We start from the raw sequence: 18,036 nt of genomic DNA on the forward strand, positions 1-18,036 counted from the left end.
CCACCAGTTCTATTCAGTTCAATGCAAACAATATAAATTATTTCATACATATTTTTTATTTCTTTTTTTATTTGTGAATTTAAATTGACAAAATGTAGTTTGTTGCCCTGAAGGACAGCGGAGCCTCATCCACGATACAAACGCCCCTTTATTAACATTATTTAAGGCTTATTCTTAAATGTAATAATCAAGACTATCATTAAAAAAACTTCTAAAATGATGCAATTTAGCTGCTAGCTAACGTTAATTTTAAAGACTTGTATAATATGCGTAGAATATTTAATTTGGAGATTTCATGTACTCTTAATATGGAATGTAATACATCAATAATGATTTAATTGATATTCATTTTTATATTTCCTCTGTTAGCATATCAAGGTCCAGCTAGCTAGTTTCCGAAGAATATCAAATTCATCGATTGCCTCCATTCGGCTCTCAACATGGCGACAGCAGGCGGCTCACAGCTAACAGCGAGAATTTCAGACTTCGGCCAAAATCTTTTGTTTTCCAGTTTTTCAAATTTTGGGTTTAACAACCAATAAGCATGACTTAAAACCTTCAATTTGTTTTATTATAACAGTTGTATTATTATTATTCTTATTTAATGTATTTGTGCCATCTGAAACAAGCTGTAAGTAACTTAAGCCTCGGCCTCAAACATCTTCTTCCTCCCGTCCATGCCGGCTTTGTCTTCAATGTTTTTACGCCAGTCTCCGACATCTCGCAGTTCTTTGTCCTGAAACACAGAAAGACGCACAGAGCCGGACCAGGAGGTTACCGTCAAAGTTTCAGCTAACTGTCTGAAACTAAACCTGACCCACTAGTCAGGTTTAGCTTGACTCACATTACATTTGATTCAATGTTGATTTTATGGAGTAAAAAGGTTGGACTTTATTCAGACAAAATGTATTAATGATATGAAACTATTCCTCTTAAAGGTCTTTAGATCATTCTTAATTTAAAGTCGATCGGATACATTTTGTGGCAGGAGTGTGTAAAAGTAAGAATGCTCATAATGGCGAAAGATGACAAAAACACCCAAATTGGGCAAACGACTGTAGCGCCCCCTAGTGTTTAAATCGCACAAGATTGCATGTGCATGTTACAGGATGCAATCTGCACATATACTACACGTTTTGCATGATCAGTCCCAATTGTGTTGAAGTTATGAGCATTAAATAACAAGACACTAAGCCCTGAGAGGTATGTTGGTCCATATCTCGTTAACATAATGAGATATTAAAAGGATGTTGATAACTTCAGGCGACAAAGCTTCAATTGTGATCCCCAGAAAGTTCGGTATGAATCGGACCCAACGTGTAGGAGGAGTGCTCTATTTTGTGTTTTTCCCAAAATAAAAAATGGCGGAAAATCTAAGTAGGCGGAGCTTAGGGGTCTGAGAGGCGTTTTAGTAGAGCAGGTGGACATCTGGGAACAATTTAAAGTCAAATTCTGGGTGAGGGGCGTCGCCGCTCAAACTCCGAGGGGGCGCTAGAGAAAAAAAAAATGTTAACCAAATTTGACGTCTATATCGGATCGCTTGTCCCTGAAACCTAGAGCTAACATTTGGTGTCCCTGAAACCAATAAGTAACATTTGGTGTCCCTGAAACCAAGAGGTAACATTTGGTGTCCCTGAAACCAAGAGGTAACATCTAGTGTCCCTGAAACAAATAGGTAACATTTGGTGTCCCTGAAACCAAGAGGTAACATTTGGCATCCCTGAAACCATGAGGTAACATCTGGTGTCCCTGAAACCAAGAGGTAACATTTGGCGTCCCTGAAACCAAGAGGTAACATTTGGCGTCCCTGAAACCTAGAGGTAACATTTGGCGTCCCTGAAACCATGAGGTAACATCTAGTGTCCCTGAAACCTAGAGGTAACATTTGGTGTCCCTGTCCCTGAAACCAAGATGTAACATTTGGCGTCCCTGAAACCTAGAGGTAACATTTGGTGTCCCTGAAACCAAGAGGTAACATATATCACCAAACATGATAAACTTGCCAATTTGGTGACTTTTGGGGCTTTACATAACCAGTACCCCAAATATGGGCCCAATGTTACCCATGGAATAACATTTGGCGTCCTCTCGGACCGGCCACGCCAATCGGGACCCTATCAGCCGCTTCCTCACCTCCTCCTTGACCTCCTTCTTGACCTGCTTCAGGTTGGCCCTCAGCTCCAAGTTGACCGTGTGCTTGGAGCCCAACAGGGCCTTCAGCATGGCGTCGGCCGACATGCGGACCTTCCTCAGGACCGGCTTCTTGAACTTACCCATCAGGTCCTGAACTTTGATTTTGAGGTCGTCAATCTGGAAGGTGCAAACGGAGGATGGGTGAATGTCAAGTCTGGATTCACAAAACCACATTTACAACCTAGAAGAACATTATAAACACGGAAGACTAGTTTTAGTAGAGACGCTTTTCAAATAAAGATTATTGTCATTTTTGCTTTAGTTTCAAACGGATGTGATCAAACTGCAACGTGAACCGTTCTTAAAGCTGAACGAGTCAAACAAATGGCGCTAAAGATGTAAAACATGTCTTCAGATGAGATATTCGTCCCACGACGGGAATATTTGCAGGATTCCAGCAGCAAAGTAGAATAAAAGATTAAAGAGTAAAGGCATAATAAATAAGTAAATCGTAAAAGAAATCCAAAAGCTAAAATTACATTTAGAGTGGAAGCAGCAGAAAGTGATGAGGTCATCAAAGTCTGAAAGACCGACGCTCCATTTCATAAACAAATCCCCAAAATGTATCTTTATAAACTCGAGAACCGTAAAGATAAATCGAGAGAAGAGTTTGGAGGTTCGATGGTTTCGTGTATTTTACCTCTTTGTTGGATTTATTGACCTTCATGTCCAGGTCGTACCGCTCCTCGTCGATCGAATCGATCTTGTGGTTGATCTCCCGGCAAAGATCCTGAACACAGACGGCGGCAACGCGGTGACATCGTCTCAAAGGAATGTGAACGCTATTGTGTTCCCCTCTGACGTTCAAGACTACAAACATCTCTGTTTTAATATAGCTGTCGAACAATGCTAAACACACTGAGACTGCATGTTGCTGGTTTTGTTGGTTTCAAAATAAAAACATTTGGTGTCCCTGTACCAGGTACGGGGACACCAAATGTCTTTATTTTGAAACCAAGAGGTAACGTCTGGTGTCCCTAACCCAAGAGGTAAAATGTGATGTCCCTGAAACCAAGAGGTAACATTTGATATCCCAGAAACCAAGAGATAACATGTGGCGTCCCTGAAACCAAGAGGTAACATTTGGCGTCCCTGAAACCAAGAGGTAACATCTAGTGTCCCTGAAAACAAGAGATAACATTTGGTGTCCCTGAAACCAAGAGGTAACATCTGGTGTCCCTGAAACCAAGAGGTAACATTTGGCATCCCTGAAACCAGGAGATAACATCTGGTGTCCCTGAAAACAAGAGATAACATTTGGTGTCCCTGAAACCAAGAGGTAACATCTGGTGTCCCTGTCCCTAAACCTAAAGGTAACATTTGGCATCACTGAAACCAGGAGGTAACATTTGGCGTCCCTGAAACCAGGAGGCAGCGTGTGGGGGCGTACCTGCAGCTCCTGCATGCTCCTCGGCATGGACACGGGGGGACAGCTCTCTGCCATGTAGCGCTCGCGCTCCTCCTGCTGCTCCCTCTCCTCCTCCTCCAGCAACACTTTGGCGATGGACAGCATCAGACTCTGGACGACAGGAAGGACGCAAAACCTGAGCCCCGACGTCTCTCCTCCCACCGGGACGTGTGAACGTGAAGAGACTCCTCCGGTTGAGTTTCATAGTTTGGGTCATTTTGAATAAGTTGATATTTTACCTTCAGGTGATGCTTGCGACTCGACGACATCTTTTTTCTGAAGGGTTCAAGAAAACATTTATGAAGACAGATTTACAACCATTGAACAGTGGAACTCGCTGGCATAGAAATGAAAACAACGACCCTGATTGTAGCTTTCTGAACAAAAGAAAATGCATTTTATATTCATCAGGCGCATAAATTGGACCAAAAAAATGTTTTTTTTTTTTTAAAATCCTAACTAACTAATTAACTGGATACAACAAAATGGAATTTAAGATTTTATTTTTACTTCCAGCGTCCTGTTTTAATGTACTAGATGTGGTTATTCTTATTAGAAAATATAGATAACATGCACACACAGACGGAATCACTCACTCCGACATCTTGGCGTTTCTCGCTTCAAAGCCTGCAGAACAACACAAAGTCCCATTTTAAACTCTTTATTAATATTTTGTAATCCCAGAACAGTCACCAACACAAAGAGATGAGGAGGTGAAGCCGGGGTCAGGAGGAATAACTCCACTTGGAGGAAACCGGACACCGGCTCAGACCATCAGCCGAGGAAAAACATCCAGTCTAAATCGGGACCGGGATCTGTGGGTCCAGTTGTCCTCCTGGGCATCCCCGTCATTAAAGATCTGTCTTCTGGAAGATTAGCAGGAAACACTCGACACCTCGACGCTCCTCCTGAAACATCTCTGACCGGGAGGCCGGGAATAGAAACCGGGCGGAACAATCCAGAACGACAACAACCGCATCCAACCGGAAAGATAGAGGCACAATACATAACAATGAAGGACTCTCTCCTGACCACCAGGGGGCGACTCCTCTGGTTGTATAGAAGTCTACGCTTCATGTGTTCAAGCTGCATTCTCTCTCCTGACCAGCAGGGGGCGGCGACTCTGGTTGTTTAGAAGGCTATGCTTCATTTGTCAAAACTGGATTATCTCTCCTGACCACCAGGGCGTGGCGACTCTGGTTGTATAGAAGTCTATGCTTCATGTGTTAAAGCTGCATTCTCTATTAATATATATTATATTATTTCTGAAATATACAAAAAACTCCTGAGGTGCTCTGAGCTGATATAATCTGTAGAAACAGACATTAATACATCAATAATACATTAATACATTGTTTTAATCTATAGAAACAGACAATAATACATCAATAATAAATGAATACATTGTTATAATCTGTAGGAACAGACATTAATACATCAATAATAAATTAGTAAATTGTTATAATCTATAGGAACAGACATTTAATAAATTGTTATAATCTGTAGTAACAGACATTATTAAATAAATAATACATTTATAAATTGTTATAATCTGTAGGAACAAACATTATTAAATAATAAAAAATTGTTATAATCTGTAGGAAGAGACATTATTAAATAAATAATAAATTTTGAAAGTTATAATTTGTAGGAACAGACATTATTAAATAAATAATAAATGTATAAATTGTTATAATCTGTAGGAACAGACATTATTTCATAAATTGTTATAATCTGTAGGAACAGACATTATTAAATAAATAATAAATTTTGAAAGTTATAATTTGTAGGAACAGACATTAAATAAATAATAAATGTATATATTGTTATAATCTGTAGGAACAGACATTATTTCATAAATTGTTATAATCTGTAGGAACAGACATTATTAAATAAATAATAAATTGTTATAATCTGTAGGAATAGACATTTAATAAATAATAAATTAATTAATTGTTATAATCTGTAGGAACAGACATTATTTAATTAATAAATAAATTGTTATAATTTAGGAACAGACATTATTTAATAAATAAATTAATAAATTGTTATAATCTGTAGGAATAGACATTATTAAATAAATATTAATTAATAAATTGTTATAATCTGTAGGAACAGACATTAATACATAAATAATAAAACAATAAACTGTCAATAAATCAACTTCCTCGTACTAAGTTTACATTATTGTTAAACCACATCATTTATTTTATTCTATTTTCTCTTGGACTGAACAGAATCTGGATCTGGTGATTCTGAACAGAACCGGATCAAACTTGAGCCGAGCTGTCGGGTTAATCGTCGTCTGAGCGCCTTAAACATCACGATGTGTTCAAGCGTCCGTGACGACAGGTCAATAAACACCCGGAGCTCCAGAGTCCAGTTACGCAACCACACAAATACACAAAGATACGAGCAGAACCTGAACGCCTCACGAGCAGCAGAATTAAACATGAGGACCACTTCGTTATGTTCTGACAGGAGAAGAAGAAGCTCGGCGGCGTCTCACCTTTGGGTTCGGAGCCGGAAGCCAAGCGGATCGGTTCTTGGTGGTGGATCGGTTCTGGACGTTCTGGACGGTGGATCGGTTCTGCCTCCAGAAGCCGGTTTATATCCCATTCCCAGGTTCTCCTTAAGGAAGCGGGCCCCTCAGACCAATGGGCTCCCAGAACATGAAATATTATCTCTGACCTTTATAAATAACCCTTTCTGGGATTGTTCCTCTGATTGCCTTGTTACCCCCCAGGAGGGACCGGCCCAGACCCCCCAGGAGGGACCGGCCCAGACCTGATGCTCTGATGAGAGCTGAGGAGACGCAGGTGGAGCTCAGGGAAGGAAGGAGTCCAGTTTCAAGGAGCTAAGTGGTCTCCACTAAACCCTCAAACCTGCTTTCAACAGAAGCACCATGAAGACAGCAGAGAGCACTATGAAGTACTATAGATAAGTCCTGTAGAGCAGTACCATAGAGAAGTACTATGAACAAGTACCATAGATAAGTCCTGTAGAGCAGTACCATAGAGAAGTACTATGAACAAGTACCATAGATAAGTCCTGTAGAGCAGTACCATAGAGAAGTACTATGAACAAGTACCATAGATAAATACTATAGAGAACTACTATGAAGTACTATTGAGAAGTCCTGTAGAGCAGTACTATAGAGAAGTACTATGAAGAAGTACAACAGAGAAATACTAGAGAGAAGTACTATGGAGACGTATTATGAATAAGTACTAAAGGGAAATATCAGGTTTGCCCTGGTCCAGCCCCTTGATATGCTGCTATAGGCTTATAGCTGCCGGGGGACGTTTTAGGATGCACTGAGTACCTATCTCCTCTTTTTTCTCTCCTTAAGGATGAATTTTCATCTCTCAATCACACGTTACTAACTCTGCTTTCTCCCCGGAAGTCCTTTTGACTTTACGTCTCATGGGGTCATCGGACCCTATGAGACGGCATAGATCCTATCTGCCTGATGGATCGTCTGGGTCGTGGAATTCCTGCTCATGACTACGCCACTGTCCTGTTGAGACTCCGCCACTCCTCCTCCCCACCGCCATCTGCCTGATGGATCGTGGAGGTCTCCATCGTGGAATATGCCTACTATGAACTATTCATACACTCTGTCATATTCATTGAATGTATTTTAACTCTAAATCTGTCCTTCTGTACACATTACATCTATTGCATCTGTCCATCCTAGGAGAGGGATCCTCCTCTGTTGCTCTCCTCCAGGTTTCTTCCCTTTTTTTCCCCCTGAAGGGTTATTTGGGAGTTTTTCCTGGTCCGATGTGAGGTTTTGGGGCAGGGATGTCTATGTGTACAGATTGTAAAGCACTCCGAGACAAATTTGTAATTTGTGAAATTGGGCTATACAAATAAACTGAATTGAATTGAATTAAAGGGAAATACTATAATGAAGTACTATAGATAAATCAAAACACAATAAACTTAAAGAGGAAATGGAGAATAAATATGAACACGTATAAAACACACGCTCAGACGTGAGACACTTTAAGTCTTTAAAGTTCTGAAGCTTCTGCCCCTCATCATGAGAGAGAGAGACAGAGAGAGAGAGACACAGAGAGAGAGAGAGAGAGAGAGAGAGAGAGAGACAGACAGACAGACAGAGAGAGAGAGACAGAGACAGAGAGAGAGACACAGAGAGAGAGAGAGACAGAGAGAGAGACAGACAGAGAGCGAGAGACAGAGACAGAGAGAGACACAGACAGAGAGAGACACAGAGAGAGAGGGACAGAGAGAGAGAGACACAGAGAGAGAGAGAGACAGACAGAGAGAGAGAGACAGACAGAGAGACAGACAGACAGAGAGAGACACAGAGACAGAGAGAGAGAGACAGACAGAGAGACAGACAGACAGAGAGAGAGAGACACAGAGACAGAGAGAGAGACAGACAGACAGAGAGAGAGAGACACAGAGAGAGAGAGACAGACAGAGAGAGAGACACAGAGAGAGAGACAGACAGACAGAGAGAGAGAGACACAGAGACAGAGAGACAGAGAGAGAGAGACAGACAGACAGAGACACAGAGACAGAGAGAGAGAGAGAGACACAGAGACAGAGAGAGACAGAGAGAGAGAGAGAGACACAGACAGAGAGAGAGACAGAGAGACACAGACAGAGAGAGAGAGAGACAGACAGAGGGAGACAGAGAGAGACAGAGAGAGAGAGAGCGAGACAGAGAGACAGACAGAGAGAGAGACAGAGAGAGAGCGAGAGAGAGAGCCTCAGTGGTGATGGATGACCTGCAGCATGTGAAGCTACGATTACACAAACAACAGTCAACGAGGTTCAGTAGGCTGAATATATATATATATGTATGTGTGTATATATATATATACACACATACATATATACAGGCATGTGCACAGGTAGAGCCCTAGTGGTGCTCAAGCTCCTCCCCTTTTGCCCTGGATGAGTAAAGGGCCCTTTTTGCTGGAGCCCACTTTTTTCATTCATCAGTATTTAAGATTAAAAGTTACTCTCTCTCTGTCATAAACTCCCCCCAAATGTGTTTTAATATCCGACGGGGCATTTATTTGAGTTCTTGTGAGAATTTCGCCCCGGTGCAAAGCATTGTGGGTATAATAAAGATGTGAAGCACAGCGCTGATACACAATATACACAACTCAGTTTAAACTTACACTTAGTGAATGTTTATCAATACTATTTGAAAAAGGATGCTAATAATAATAAAAAAATGTTTTACAGATCTCACGTACCCTCTGGAGTGCCTTCAGGTACCTGTAGGTCGGAGAACCAAAAGAACAAGAAGAAGAACAACAACAACAAGCGTTTCAGAGGCGTCTTGGTCCTCTTGTGGTCCTCGGGGCCTTACAGGTGGCTCTTTGGGGGTCTTCATCCAGGACTTGTACCTCATGTCGTGTGAAATCCAAAGACTCTACGTTGCCTAGTGAAGTGGAAACGAGTCCGAGCAGAGCGTCGCTGCTCTGACAAACATCTCCCCTCCAGGAGACGTATCAAAGGAACTCTACTGGAGGCTCTGGAAGCTTCTAGAACCTGAAGGAACGAGCAGCTGGACAGAAACTCATCTGTTCATTTAGCCGGTTCAGTCTGTGGCGCCACCTGGGTCTGATCTACAACTAGAACTTCAACTAGAACTACAAGTATAACTTCAACTATAACGTAAACTAGAACTTCAACTAGAACTATAACGTAAACTAGAACTTCAACTAGAACTATAACGTAAACTAGAACTTCAACTAGAACTACAAGTATAACTTCAACTTCAAAGCACACCGTAAGAAAACAGCCGTTTCCGACGCATCTGAACGCCTTTGAAAGCACCTTCAGGTAGAACCTTCAATAGAAAATTCGGTACTCGATGTTGTTCTTTCAGCACCAAAAACAACCCTTAAGTACGTACTTTTCTTTAATATTTCAACAGTACAAATTAATATCTTTTTCAGAAACGTGACATGAGAAATACATCGCTTCACGTTTCTGAATATCACATTTCATTTGGAGAACATTCTGGGGCCACTGAGAAATCACCTGAGAGAACGAGTTGGCCCCGTTGATATGACGACGAGGGAGGAACCCGAACGCGCAATAATGTACGTCAGTCTGCGAACGCATCGGGAAAACGTCGCCTGCATCGGTAACACAGATTTATTACAGTAAGGACCTTTTTCTTCTTCTTTTTTTTACACAATCGTCATGTTCACACTGTTTGCTCCAACAACAAAAAAAACATCCCCCAAAAAATATTCAACATTTCACGACACGATCGAGTTAAAAGTCGTACAAAGTGTGCAAAGTGTCACGAGACGAAAAGGTACCGACCTCCCGGCTTAACGTGTCCCGTGAGACGAGGTTACACCGCGGCTGCCCGTGAACTGCATTATAACTCAATTAAACAAATTAAAACGTAATATTTTTTTTCAAATAAAAACAGTGCAATGTTGCCGTTGTCCTTTCAGACAAAACATTAGTTTTTTATGATCTTTACAGGCAGAAGTTTTCCCTCGACGAGCATCTTTGTGAAACGTTTTTTAAATGAATTAAGAAAAACTATCCGATAATTTGTGTTTCATACGTTTCGCAATTAAAGCATCGATTGAACCGTTAGCTGAGCAGAATTTAAGTTTTACGAACTAAACTACAGCCAAACTTTTCTCTGCTCGATTAATCCGTTAGCCAAGCTAACGTTCGCGAGCTAACAGACCATTGTGTCTCGTTAGCAAAAACTAAACTATTTTCAGCTTTTAAGGGGCAACGTTTCTTTGATGAACTAGAAACTACTTAGAACCCAAATTTAACAGGAGCAAAAACCAGATTATTTGTACTTTTAAACTAGTTTAGTCCAAGATAAGAAACTCCAATAGTGCAACAATATCCGTCTGGTTCGTGCTTCATGCTAATGATAGCGTTAGCTTTGATGAAGGTCTCATAGTCCAGAGGGTAATTATTCACCAAACGTTCAGCGTAAAGGAACCGTTAGCTCAACCGTGACCTGTGGGTGCATAAGTTCGTTTTTAGTAAACTTTACAATGTAACTTTTTTTTAGCTGCTTTCAAAAAGGAACCGTTAGCTAAACCAGAAGCTACACCTTTAGTTCCACTATTGAGCCGTAAATAACTATAACTGAACTTAGCTGGCTAACTGGACCATCAAGCATCCGATTGGTTTGGATCAGCACAACGATCTCAAACCACCAGAAGCTTTTCCCCGGCTTCTCGGAGCTCAACGTTGCATCATGTTAAATTATTGGTTCACATTCCAGGTGTAAAGAGACATTTAATTTTAAACTCGAGTGCGAACACGACGACGCTCCTCTTCATATCCACAAACAAGCTGCCAGTCGACTCAATTTACACAAATATTCAACTAGTACTCGGCCTGGTGGAATATTCAGGATTCAACAGACACAGCATATTACGCTTTTGTTCCACATTAAGCCTTATTCCAATTAAGACGTGGCATATGCCGATATTATTCAGGTTTTTAGGATAAATTATATTGTAAACAGCGCTTTTCAGAATATTCATCTCAAGGGTGTTGAGGCTGTACGGCCCTTTTTTAACGGAGCGCTTGAGATTTGCGTGAATATTCATCGCAACGTTAGCTAAGTAATGCACGGCTGCGTGTCACGGAAAAATATTAGTGGAAAAAACTGTTTTGTGGGAATTTGGGGCAAAAAACTGAATATTTGAGCGTATAAAAAACATTCATCAGACACGTTGCTGCAACAAAAATAAAACTGATGACATGCTGTGGAAACAATAACCTGGAATATTCAAACGTTCAAATTATAATGTTGGCTGAAAAATTAAAATATAAAAGTCATCCTCTAGGTAATTAAATAGATTTACTGGTTAGTTCTCTGTCCAGAATGTTGGTCTAAACATTGTAATAAATCAATTAATCGAAGTAATTTATCAAAGCATCAATCACCAAACATTCTCCAATACGGGTATTTGCTGATTTCTTATTTTATAAATCACTGTTAAGTTAAATATTTCGGTTTTGTTTGGACTTTTGGAAGGTGACCTTTGAATGCCCCCTGAAACTATTGTACGCAAATGTATTCAATCGATAACCACGAGGCCTCGTTAGCGCAGCGCAAACCGATCACTGATCAGACTGATTGAGCCCGGGTTGGTGGCACAATAATACTGATAATCCACCGAGCGTCACGCCGGAGGTCAAAGGTCAAGGACACGGCACCACCGAAGACATCTACCCACAATGCACCACCGCAGTCCTCACAGAGGACGCGTTGGGCCTCCAGGAGGGGAAATCATAACCATAACACAGCGTGAACAGAGCAAAGCGTCCGTCTCGCTCGATAAAGTCCGATTGATCGGTGACGTAATCCAATCGTGACAAATCGATATCTTCACCCGACCGGGAACCGACTTCATTCTCCCACCGGCGGACGACGGCGAGAACATCCAAACAACCATTTAGTTATTTATTTACCAGCAAAATAGCTAGGTTTTTTTTTTTTTTTAAAGAAGGAAAAACTCTCACTTCACTTCATGAAGCCGACTGCAGGTTCACACCTGGCACCAGGTAGACGTCAGGAAGCACCTCCAGAGGCCGCTGGGCTGAGAGTCGCACTTCAAATGGAGGGGTTTTTCAGACATCAGAAGAATATTTTAAGTTGAGCGCTCAGTTAACGTACAAACTCAAAAAATGATCATTGTTGTTTTTTTAACCTGATTTTTGCTGATAAAAAAGGTGCTAAATTCAGAATTCTAAGCGTATCTACGATGGTGGGATTGCCTCCTGATGGCTCTCAACATGGCGTCACTCACACGTGTGATCGCACGCTTTTAAAAACAAAGATGGCCGACAGTCCCGATGGTCCTCACCGAGCCGACGTTAGTTATGGTAAATAATAAAAATTTAGATAATACGTGTTGATGTATTTTTGTACAAATTTAGGTTTTGTCGAAATGTTTTCTACGGCGTGAAAACTAAACCAACGTCTGGAATGTTCGATATAATCTGATTAAATCTAATTTATTGTCGGGGGGAGAGGAAAAAAATGTGTTTTCTTTGGCCAGGTGAACAGTGGGAAACACGCGGCGGCCTCCCAGGATGCATTGCGGTGCCAGGTGTGAACACGGTTGCTCGCCGAACGAGTCCCGCCCTCTACTGGGATGACATCATCACGGTCCTGAGATCCCCGTTGATATGAAACACGACGACCACCAACACGACCACACCCGCACGCCACGGCGAATATTACAGTGCAACGCGTACTGAGTCTCCTGGGAGGGGAGGGGGGCGGAGCCAGGGGAGGGGGGCGGAGCCAGGTCACATTACAGGTTCTGAAGAGGGAAATACATCAAATCCGTAACTTTTACAACCACTGAACTCAAGTGGGGGACGGGGGGGGGGGGGACACGTCTTTAGGGACACGTCTAAACCCCACGAGGGGGGCGGAGTCAGGGCGTCAGCTCCACGCCACTTTGCGCGAAATGGCCTGTTTGAAGCACTCGGGGTCGGTGCTGCCGCCGGGCCGCAGCGCCCGCTCCAGGCTCACCAGCACGTTCTGGTGGCACTCCCTGATGTTCACGGGGTAGCGCGCCCGCAGCAGCTCGTAGGCGGCGACCAGCCTCATGTCCCGCCGCACCATCAGGTACTGGATGATGCAGGTGGGCGCCAGCGAGAAGCCGTCGCGGCAGTGCACCAGCACGCGCCGCCTCTTGCCGGCGGAGGCGTCGATGCACTCGTTGATGTCCTCGAAGCAGCGCTGCTTCAGCGCCGGCCCGTCGCCCAGCGCGTCCGGCACGTCCCCGATGTCCACCTTGAGGCGCGACCAGCTGTGGCGGGCGCCGCGGGAGCAGGTGCACGGCACCAGGCTGAGGCGGGGGCCCGGCTCCCCCGGGGCGCCGCTCATGTCGATGACGCTGTCGATGTTGTTGCGGCACAGGGCGCGCCCGTTGTACGCCGCGTTCAGGTTGCCCACGTAGATGTAGTCCGTGACCTTGGAGATGACGGGCTCCGAGTACTGGAAGTGCTCGTGGCCGCCGCCGCCGCCGCCGCCGGGTCGGGGCTCCGGCGCCGTGTCGGGCGCCGCGACGCCCGCCGGCCCCGTGGCCGCCCGCCGGCTGTAGTTACGCAGCTTCTTGGAGCCGGAGCGCGACGGCGGGTTGGAGTCCGACTCCGAGCTGCTGTTCCACGGCGGGGAGAAGAGCGAGAAGCGGCTGGACGACTTGCTCTTGCTGAGCGGCTCCGCCGGGCCGCCGCACGCCGCGGCGCAGAACAGGGACGCCCGCTCCAGGGACCCGGTGCTGCTGGCGGCGCCGGCGCTGTGGGCCTGCTCCATCTGGAAGGCAGAGGGGGGGGGGTCTGTTTGTAGAGCAACACGGAGCGAGCCAGTAAAGCGTCGGCGGCGCGGCGTACCTGGGCCTTCAGGTTGTTCTTCCACTCCTGAGTCTCCAGAGCGCGGAAGCGGCCGCTGCTGTCGGAGGACACCGACACGCACAGGGGCCGGTGGGCTCGGGGCAGCTGGGCGGGGCCGCCGGGGCGGGGGGGGGCCGGGCCTCGGCCCGCTCGCTCCGACTCATCATCAGGTTTGGACAGGAGCCTGAGGTCACACACAGGGGGGGGGGGTCAATGTGGGAGGAGTCAGGGAGGGTTCACACACACACACAGGGCCGTAAACCACATTGACACGCCACAAATGTATTTTAAATCTCGGTGCACACACGTCGTACGTAAACTAACAAAGAATAAATAACACTTCAGATAGTCTGTAACTCGGGACACGCTCCATCATCCAATGAAAAGCTGTGACGATCCAGTCAGGAGGTGTGTGTGTGTGTGTGTGTGTGTCCATTAGGAGACACACACACATACACCTGCAGGATGTGCATGAGGTCATTGAACGTCTCTAAGTTGTCTCCTCGGCAGGAGAAAGGCTTATGGGTGACAATACTTTTGTTAGAGCTCATGTTTCCGGCCGCTCTGGTGCCTGAACGCACCAAAGGCTGCAGGAGGCCGCCGTCCCGCTGCTGCGCCCCGCCTACCGGCGCATCGGGAGCGGGCGGCGGGCTGCGGGGCGGGCGGCGCGGTGCGGGGCTTCGGCAGGCCGCAAGGGGGTCTCCCTACACCTGCAGGCAGAGAGGTCACCTTGCGGTGAGGCGGCTGCAGAGCGACGTCGCGCACCAACACCAACAACAACAACAGCTCACCGATTCTCCCGTCGCGCCTGCACAGCAGCAGCTCGTGAGGGTCTTTGTTCCGGTCCTCCTCGGCGGCCATGGTCCGCCTCCTGCAGATATGGGCGCAGAAACCGGCTCAGGCGGGCCCGTCATCTTCGACCCCGCGGCTCCATCGGACGGACAACCCCCCCCACCCGCCACCCGGACCCCCCCAGACCCCGTCGGTTAGTTCGGGCGACGTGAGGCCGCTGCAGACTGGAAGCACCCGCCACGCCGGGGGGACGGGGCCAACATGGCGGCGAGTTGAACAACCGGACTAGCAGCGCGTCTCGCGGCCCCGTGAAGCCGCCGCACCGGAGACCGTCGATGACTAACACCGGGAAACGTGATGTCGCTCCGAGCCCCAGCAGCGCGCGCAGCCCGACCCCCTGCAGCGCGGTCTCGAATGCGGTTCGGGTAGAAGCACTGAGGGTTTATTTTCACCCCGGTGCTTGTCTTACAGGTTTCGTTCACAAACTCCTTGCGCTGTAAAAATAAAAATACTTTACGGATGAAGTTATTCAAATGAAGCCGGACGTTACCGGAGTTCAGGTATCGGTCCCCACGGGGAAGGAGAGCAGGAGGTACCGCATCCTGAGAGGAGCCGCTGCCTGTGAGGCCTGTGAGGCGGCATACTTAACATAGGCTGAAAGAGGCTCGATACAGATACTGGCGTCTCTCAAAGGGGCGGGGCTAGTGTGAATCTTCACCAGTGTCCGCCTGACGTCTGACACGAGGCACTAAAACAAACGTTCAATGATTATAAATATAATATTTGGATTATTAATAAACACAACTTGATATCATTACAGCTTATATAGTATTTTAATATTTATGTATGTGTACTTTTTCTATAGTTTATATTTCTTTGACTTTTTGCTTTTATTTTTTATTTCTTCTTAATGTGATTATTGAATGCACCACAACCCCAAGGGACATTTTCTTATTAAAAATATTATGAATTAATATATTATATTAATATTATATTCTAACCAAATATCACTTTACTGCCAGTTATTTTAAATAAAAGGTGAAAAGTAACACGGTACATTTACGAGTATCTGAACATTTTCATTGTATGCTTCTTTTTGTACTTCGGTGGGAAATATTCTGTTGAACTGAACTTTAATTATTCTGAGAGGTTAATAGTCATATTTAAGATTAACTATTTAAAATATAGAAACATGCGGTACACAAAACGAGTGAAATATTTCCATTTGAATAACAATAACAAGTTTCTTCTTTTTTTGTCCCTCACATATTATCCGGTGACCCTCCGGAGGTGGCCGACCCTTATGTTTGGACCCACTGGACTAAACTACCTGTTAAAGCACCTGGAGCAGAAACATGAATAATAATACTTTTACTTTCTCTCTACTTATAGTATCACATCATTTCTTCTTTTACTTAAAATTGAGTATTTTTACACAAGTAATCGATCTAAATACTTTTCCCACCACGTTCATATAATAATAATAATTATTATTATAATTATTCTTCTTATAATAATTATAATAATAGCACATGCTCCTGAACTTGCACCTCAACAAAAACAGCAGAATAAAACATTTTTAAAGTTTCCGAACATCCATTTAAACAAAATGTATCATTTTCTTTTTTCCCCTTTTCAAAATAAAAGTTTAGCTAAATAAAGAAATTAAAAGAATAATAAATAAGCTGCACATGCACGTTAAAGAAAGCTGAAACAATCGCAGCAACTCACCGTGTGTGTGTCCGTGTGCGTATGTAGGTGTGTGTGTGTGTGTGTGTGTGTGTGTGTGTGTGTGTGTGTGTGTGTGTGTGTGTGTGTGTGTGTGTGTAGGTGTAGGTGTGTGTGTGTGTCAGCGGACCGATTAAAGCGGCAGCAACTCGGTCTGAAAACTATTATCTGGGAGCTGACGTGGAGCCGGTTCCTCCTCCTCCTCCTCCTCTTCCTCCACCTCTTCCTCCTCCTCCTCTCTAATTGGATGGCCCGGCCTCTCTCCAGGTCTCCTGGTAACTGTGATGTCACCTCTCCATAATGAAGTGTGAGTGTGTCAACAACAGGAGATAAGACGCACAATGGAGGCTCATTATTTCACCTTTACTCACATTCACTTTCTCGCTCCAGCCTCCAGGTGGATGGAAACAGGTGCATGCTGGGAATCCCCCTCCTCCCCCCTTAATGCAATGTACACGTTATTATTAATACTTGTGAAAACTTCCAGCATATCACCCTGTATGGCAGCCATTGTTTTATATTCACTTCCCTCACGATGAAACTACATGTCTTATTTCTTCATCTTAAAATAAAGTATTGTTATCTGTTTGTTGGTGACCACGTGTTTCTATTATTGCACTGAGATTATTTGTTTTTATTTTCATTTACATTATTTAGTTGTTTTTATTCAATGTCTATGTTTATTGTTTGTTATATTTCTATACTATGTCTGTTCATTGTTTTTATTATATTTTATCGTTTTATTCTGTCTGTTTATTTTTGTTATTATATTTTAATGTTTTATTCTTTGTTTACATTATATTGTTATTGTTGTAGTCTGTCTTTTTATTGTTTCTATTTTTATACTACTTCTATGTTTTTTGTTTTTGTTGCATATTTATTGTTGTATTCTATGTTTATTGTTCTTCTTATAATTGTATTGTTTTATACTATGTCTATGTTTATTGTTATTATTACATTTTATTGTTTTATAATATGTCTATGTTTTTTTATTATTATATATTATTGCTTTATAATATGTCTATGTTTAAAAAAATATATATTTTATTGTTTATACTATGTCTATGTTAATAGTTTGTTATGATTAAAATTACGTAATTAATGCATTTTAAGCAGCTTGGTTAGCTTGGCTAGCTTCATTTGCGGGATAAGTAGCTAACGAAGCTGCGTGATCTTATCTTATGTATTTTAGCTATATTAGCTTTGCTAGCTGGCTAGCAGGCTAACTATCTTACAAAGCTGCTTTCCAGGTGCGACATGATCTTATCTGATGCGTTTTTACCCGGCGACGCTTTATTCCTGCAGGTAGGAGGAGATCAGGAGTCATTATCTCCTCCTGCAGAAAGAGATAAGGAGTCAGCATCAGGGACGTCTAATGAGTCGGATCTCTGGAGAACCGAAGCAGCAGAACTCATTTCCTGCTGATCTCAGCTTGATTGGTCTCAACTGAACTTACATGTCTCGGGGTTTAGTTTAGTCTCTGCTGAATTTACGAGACTCAGGGTTTAGTTTAGTCT

The 18,036-nt window shown here is 43.7% G+C and overlaps 2 protein-coding genes across 2 annotated transcripts; both read right to left on the reverse strand.

The window, feature by feature from the left end:
- Positions 1-553: 553 nt before the first annotated feature.
- On the reverse strand, positions 554-4,253 carry LOC130195283 (troponin I, fast skeletal muscle-like). The gene is made up of 6 exons (XM_056416734.1): positions 4,198-4,253; positions 3,841-3,877; positions 3,584-3,712; positions 2,834-2,923; positions 2,134-2,310; positions 554-736 (listed from the first exon to the last, which is right to left on the reverse strand). Exons 1-6 carry the CDS (start codon positions 4,203-4,205, stop codon positions 641-643), a joined length of 537 nt encoding a protein of 178 aa, XP_056272709.1. The 5' UTR covers positions 4,206-4,253; the 3' UTR covers positions 554-640.
- A 5,241-nt stretch (positions 4,254-9,494) lies between these two features.
- LOC130194928 (uncharacterized) lies at positions 9,495-14,860 on the reverse strand. The gene is made up of 4 exons (XM_056416152.1): positions 14,791-14,860; positions 14,571-14,709; positions 14,000-14,183; positions 9,495-13,922 (listed from the first exon to the last, which is right to left on the reverse strand). The coding sequence occupies exons 1-4, from the start codon at positions 14,858-14,860 to the stop codon at positions 13,047-13,049; spliced, it is 1,269 nt and encodes a 422-aa protein (XP_056272127.1). The 3' UTR covers positions 9,495-13,046.
- Positions 14,861-18,036: the final 3,176 nt, after the last annotated feature.

Source organism: Pseudoliparis swirei, chromosome 6, assembly GCF_029220125.1.
Source record: "Pseudoliparis swirei isolate HS2019 ecotype Mariana Trench chromosome 6, NWPU_hadal_v1, whole genome shotgun sequence".
In the NCBI taxonomy this organism is placed as follows: Eukaryota; Metazoa; Chordata; class Actinopteri; order Perciformes; family Liparidae; genus Pseudoliparis; species Pseudoliparis swirei.

Coding starts and splice junctions, on each gene's coding strand:
- LOC130194928 (XM_056416152.1), bottom strand. CDS start 14,860: ATGGCCGCCGAGGAGGACCGGAACAAAGACCCTCACGAGCTGCTGCTG. Junction 14,710..14,790: donor CAGGCGCGACGGGAGAATCG/GTGAGCTGTTGT, acceptor CTCTGCCTGCAG/GTGTAGGGAGACCCCCTTGC. Junction 13,923..13,999: donor AGAACAACCTGAAGGCCCAG/GTACGCCGCGCC, acceptor TCTGCCTTCCAG/ATGGAGCAGGCCCACAGCGC.
- LOC130195283 (XM_056416734.1), bottom strand. Junction 3,713..3,840: donor GTCGCAAGCATCACCTGAAG/GTAAAATATCAA, acceptor CCTGTCGTCCAG/AGTCTGATGCTGTCCATCGC. Junction 2,311..2,833: donor TCAATAAATCCAACAAAGAG/GTAAAATACACG, acceptor TGCACCTTCCAG/ATTGACGACCTCAAAATCAA.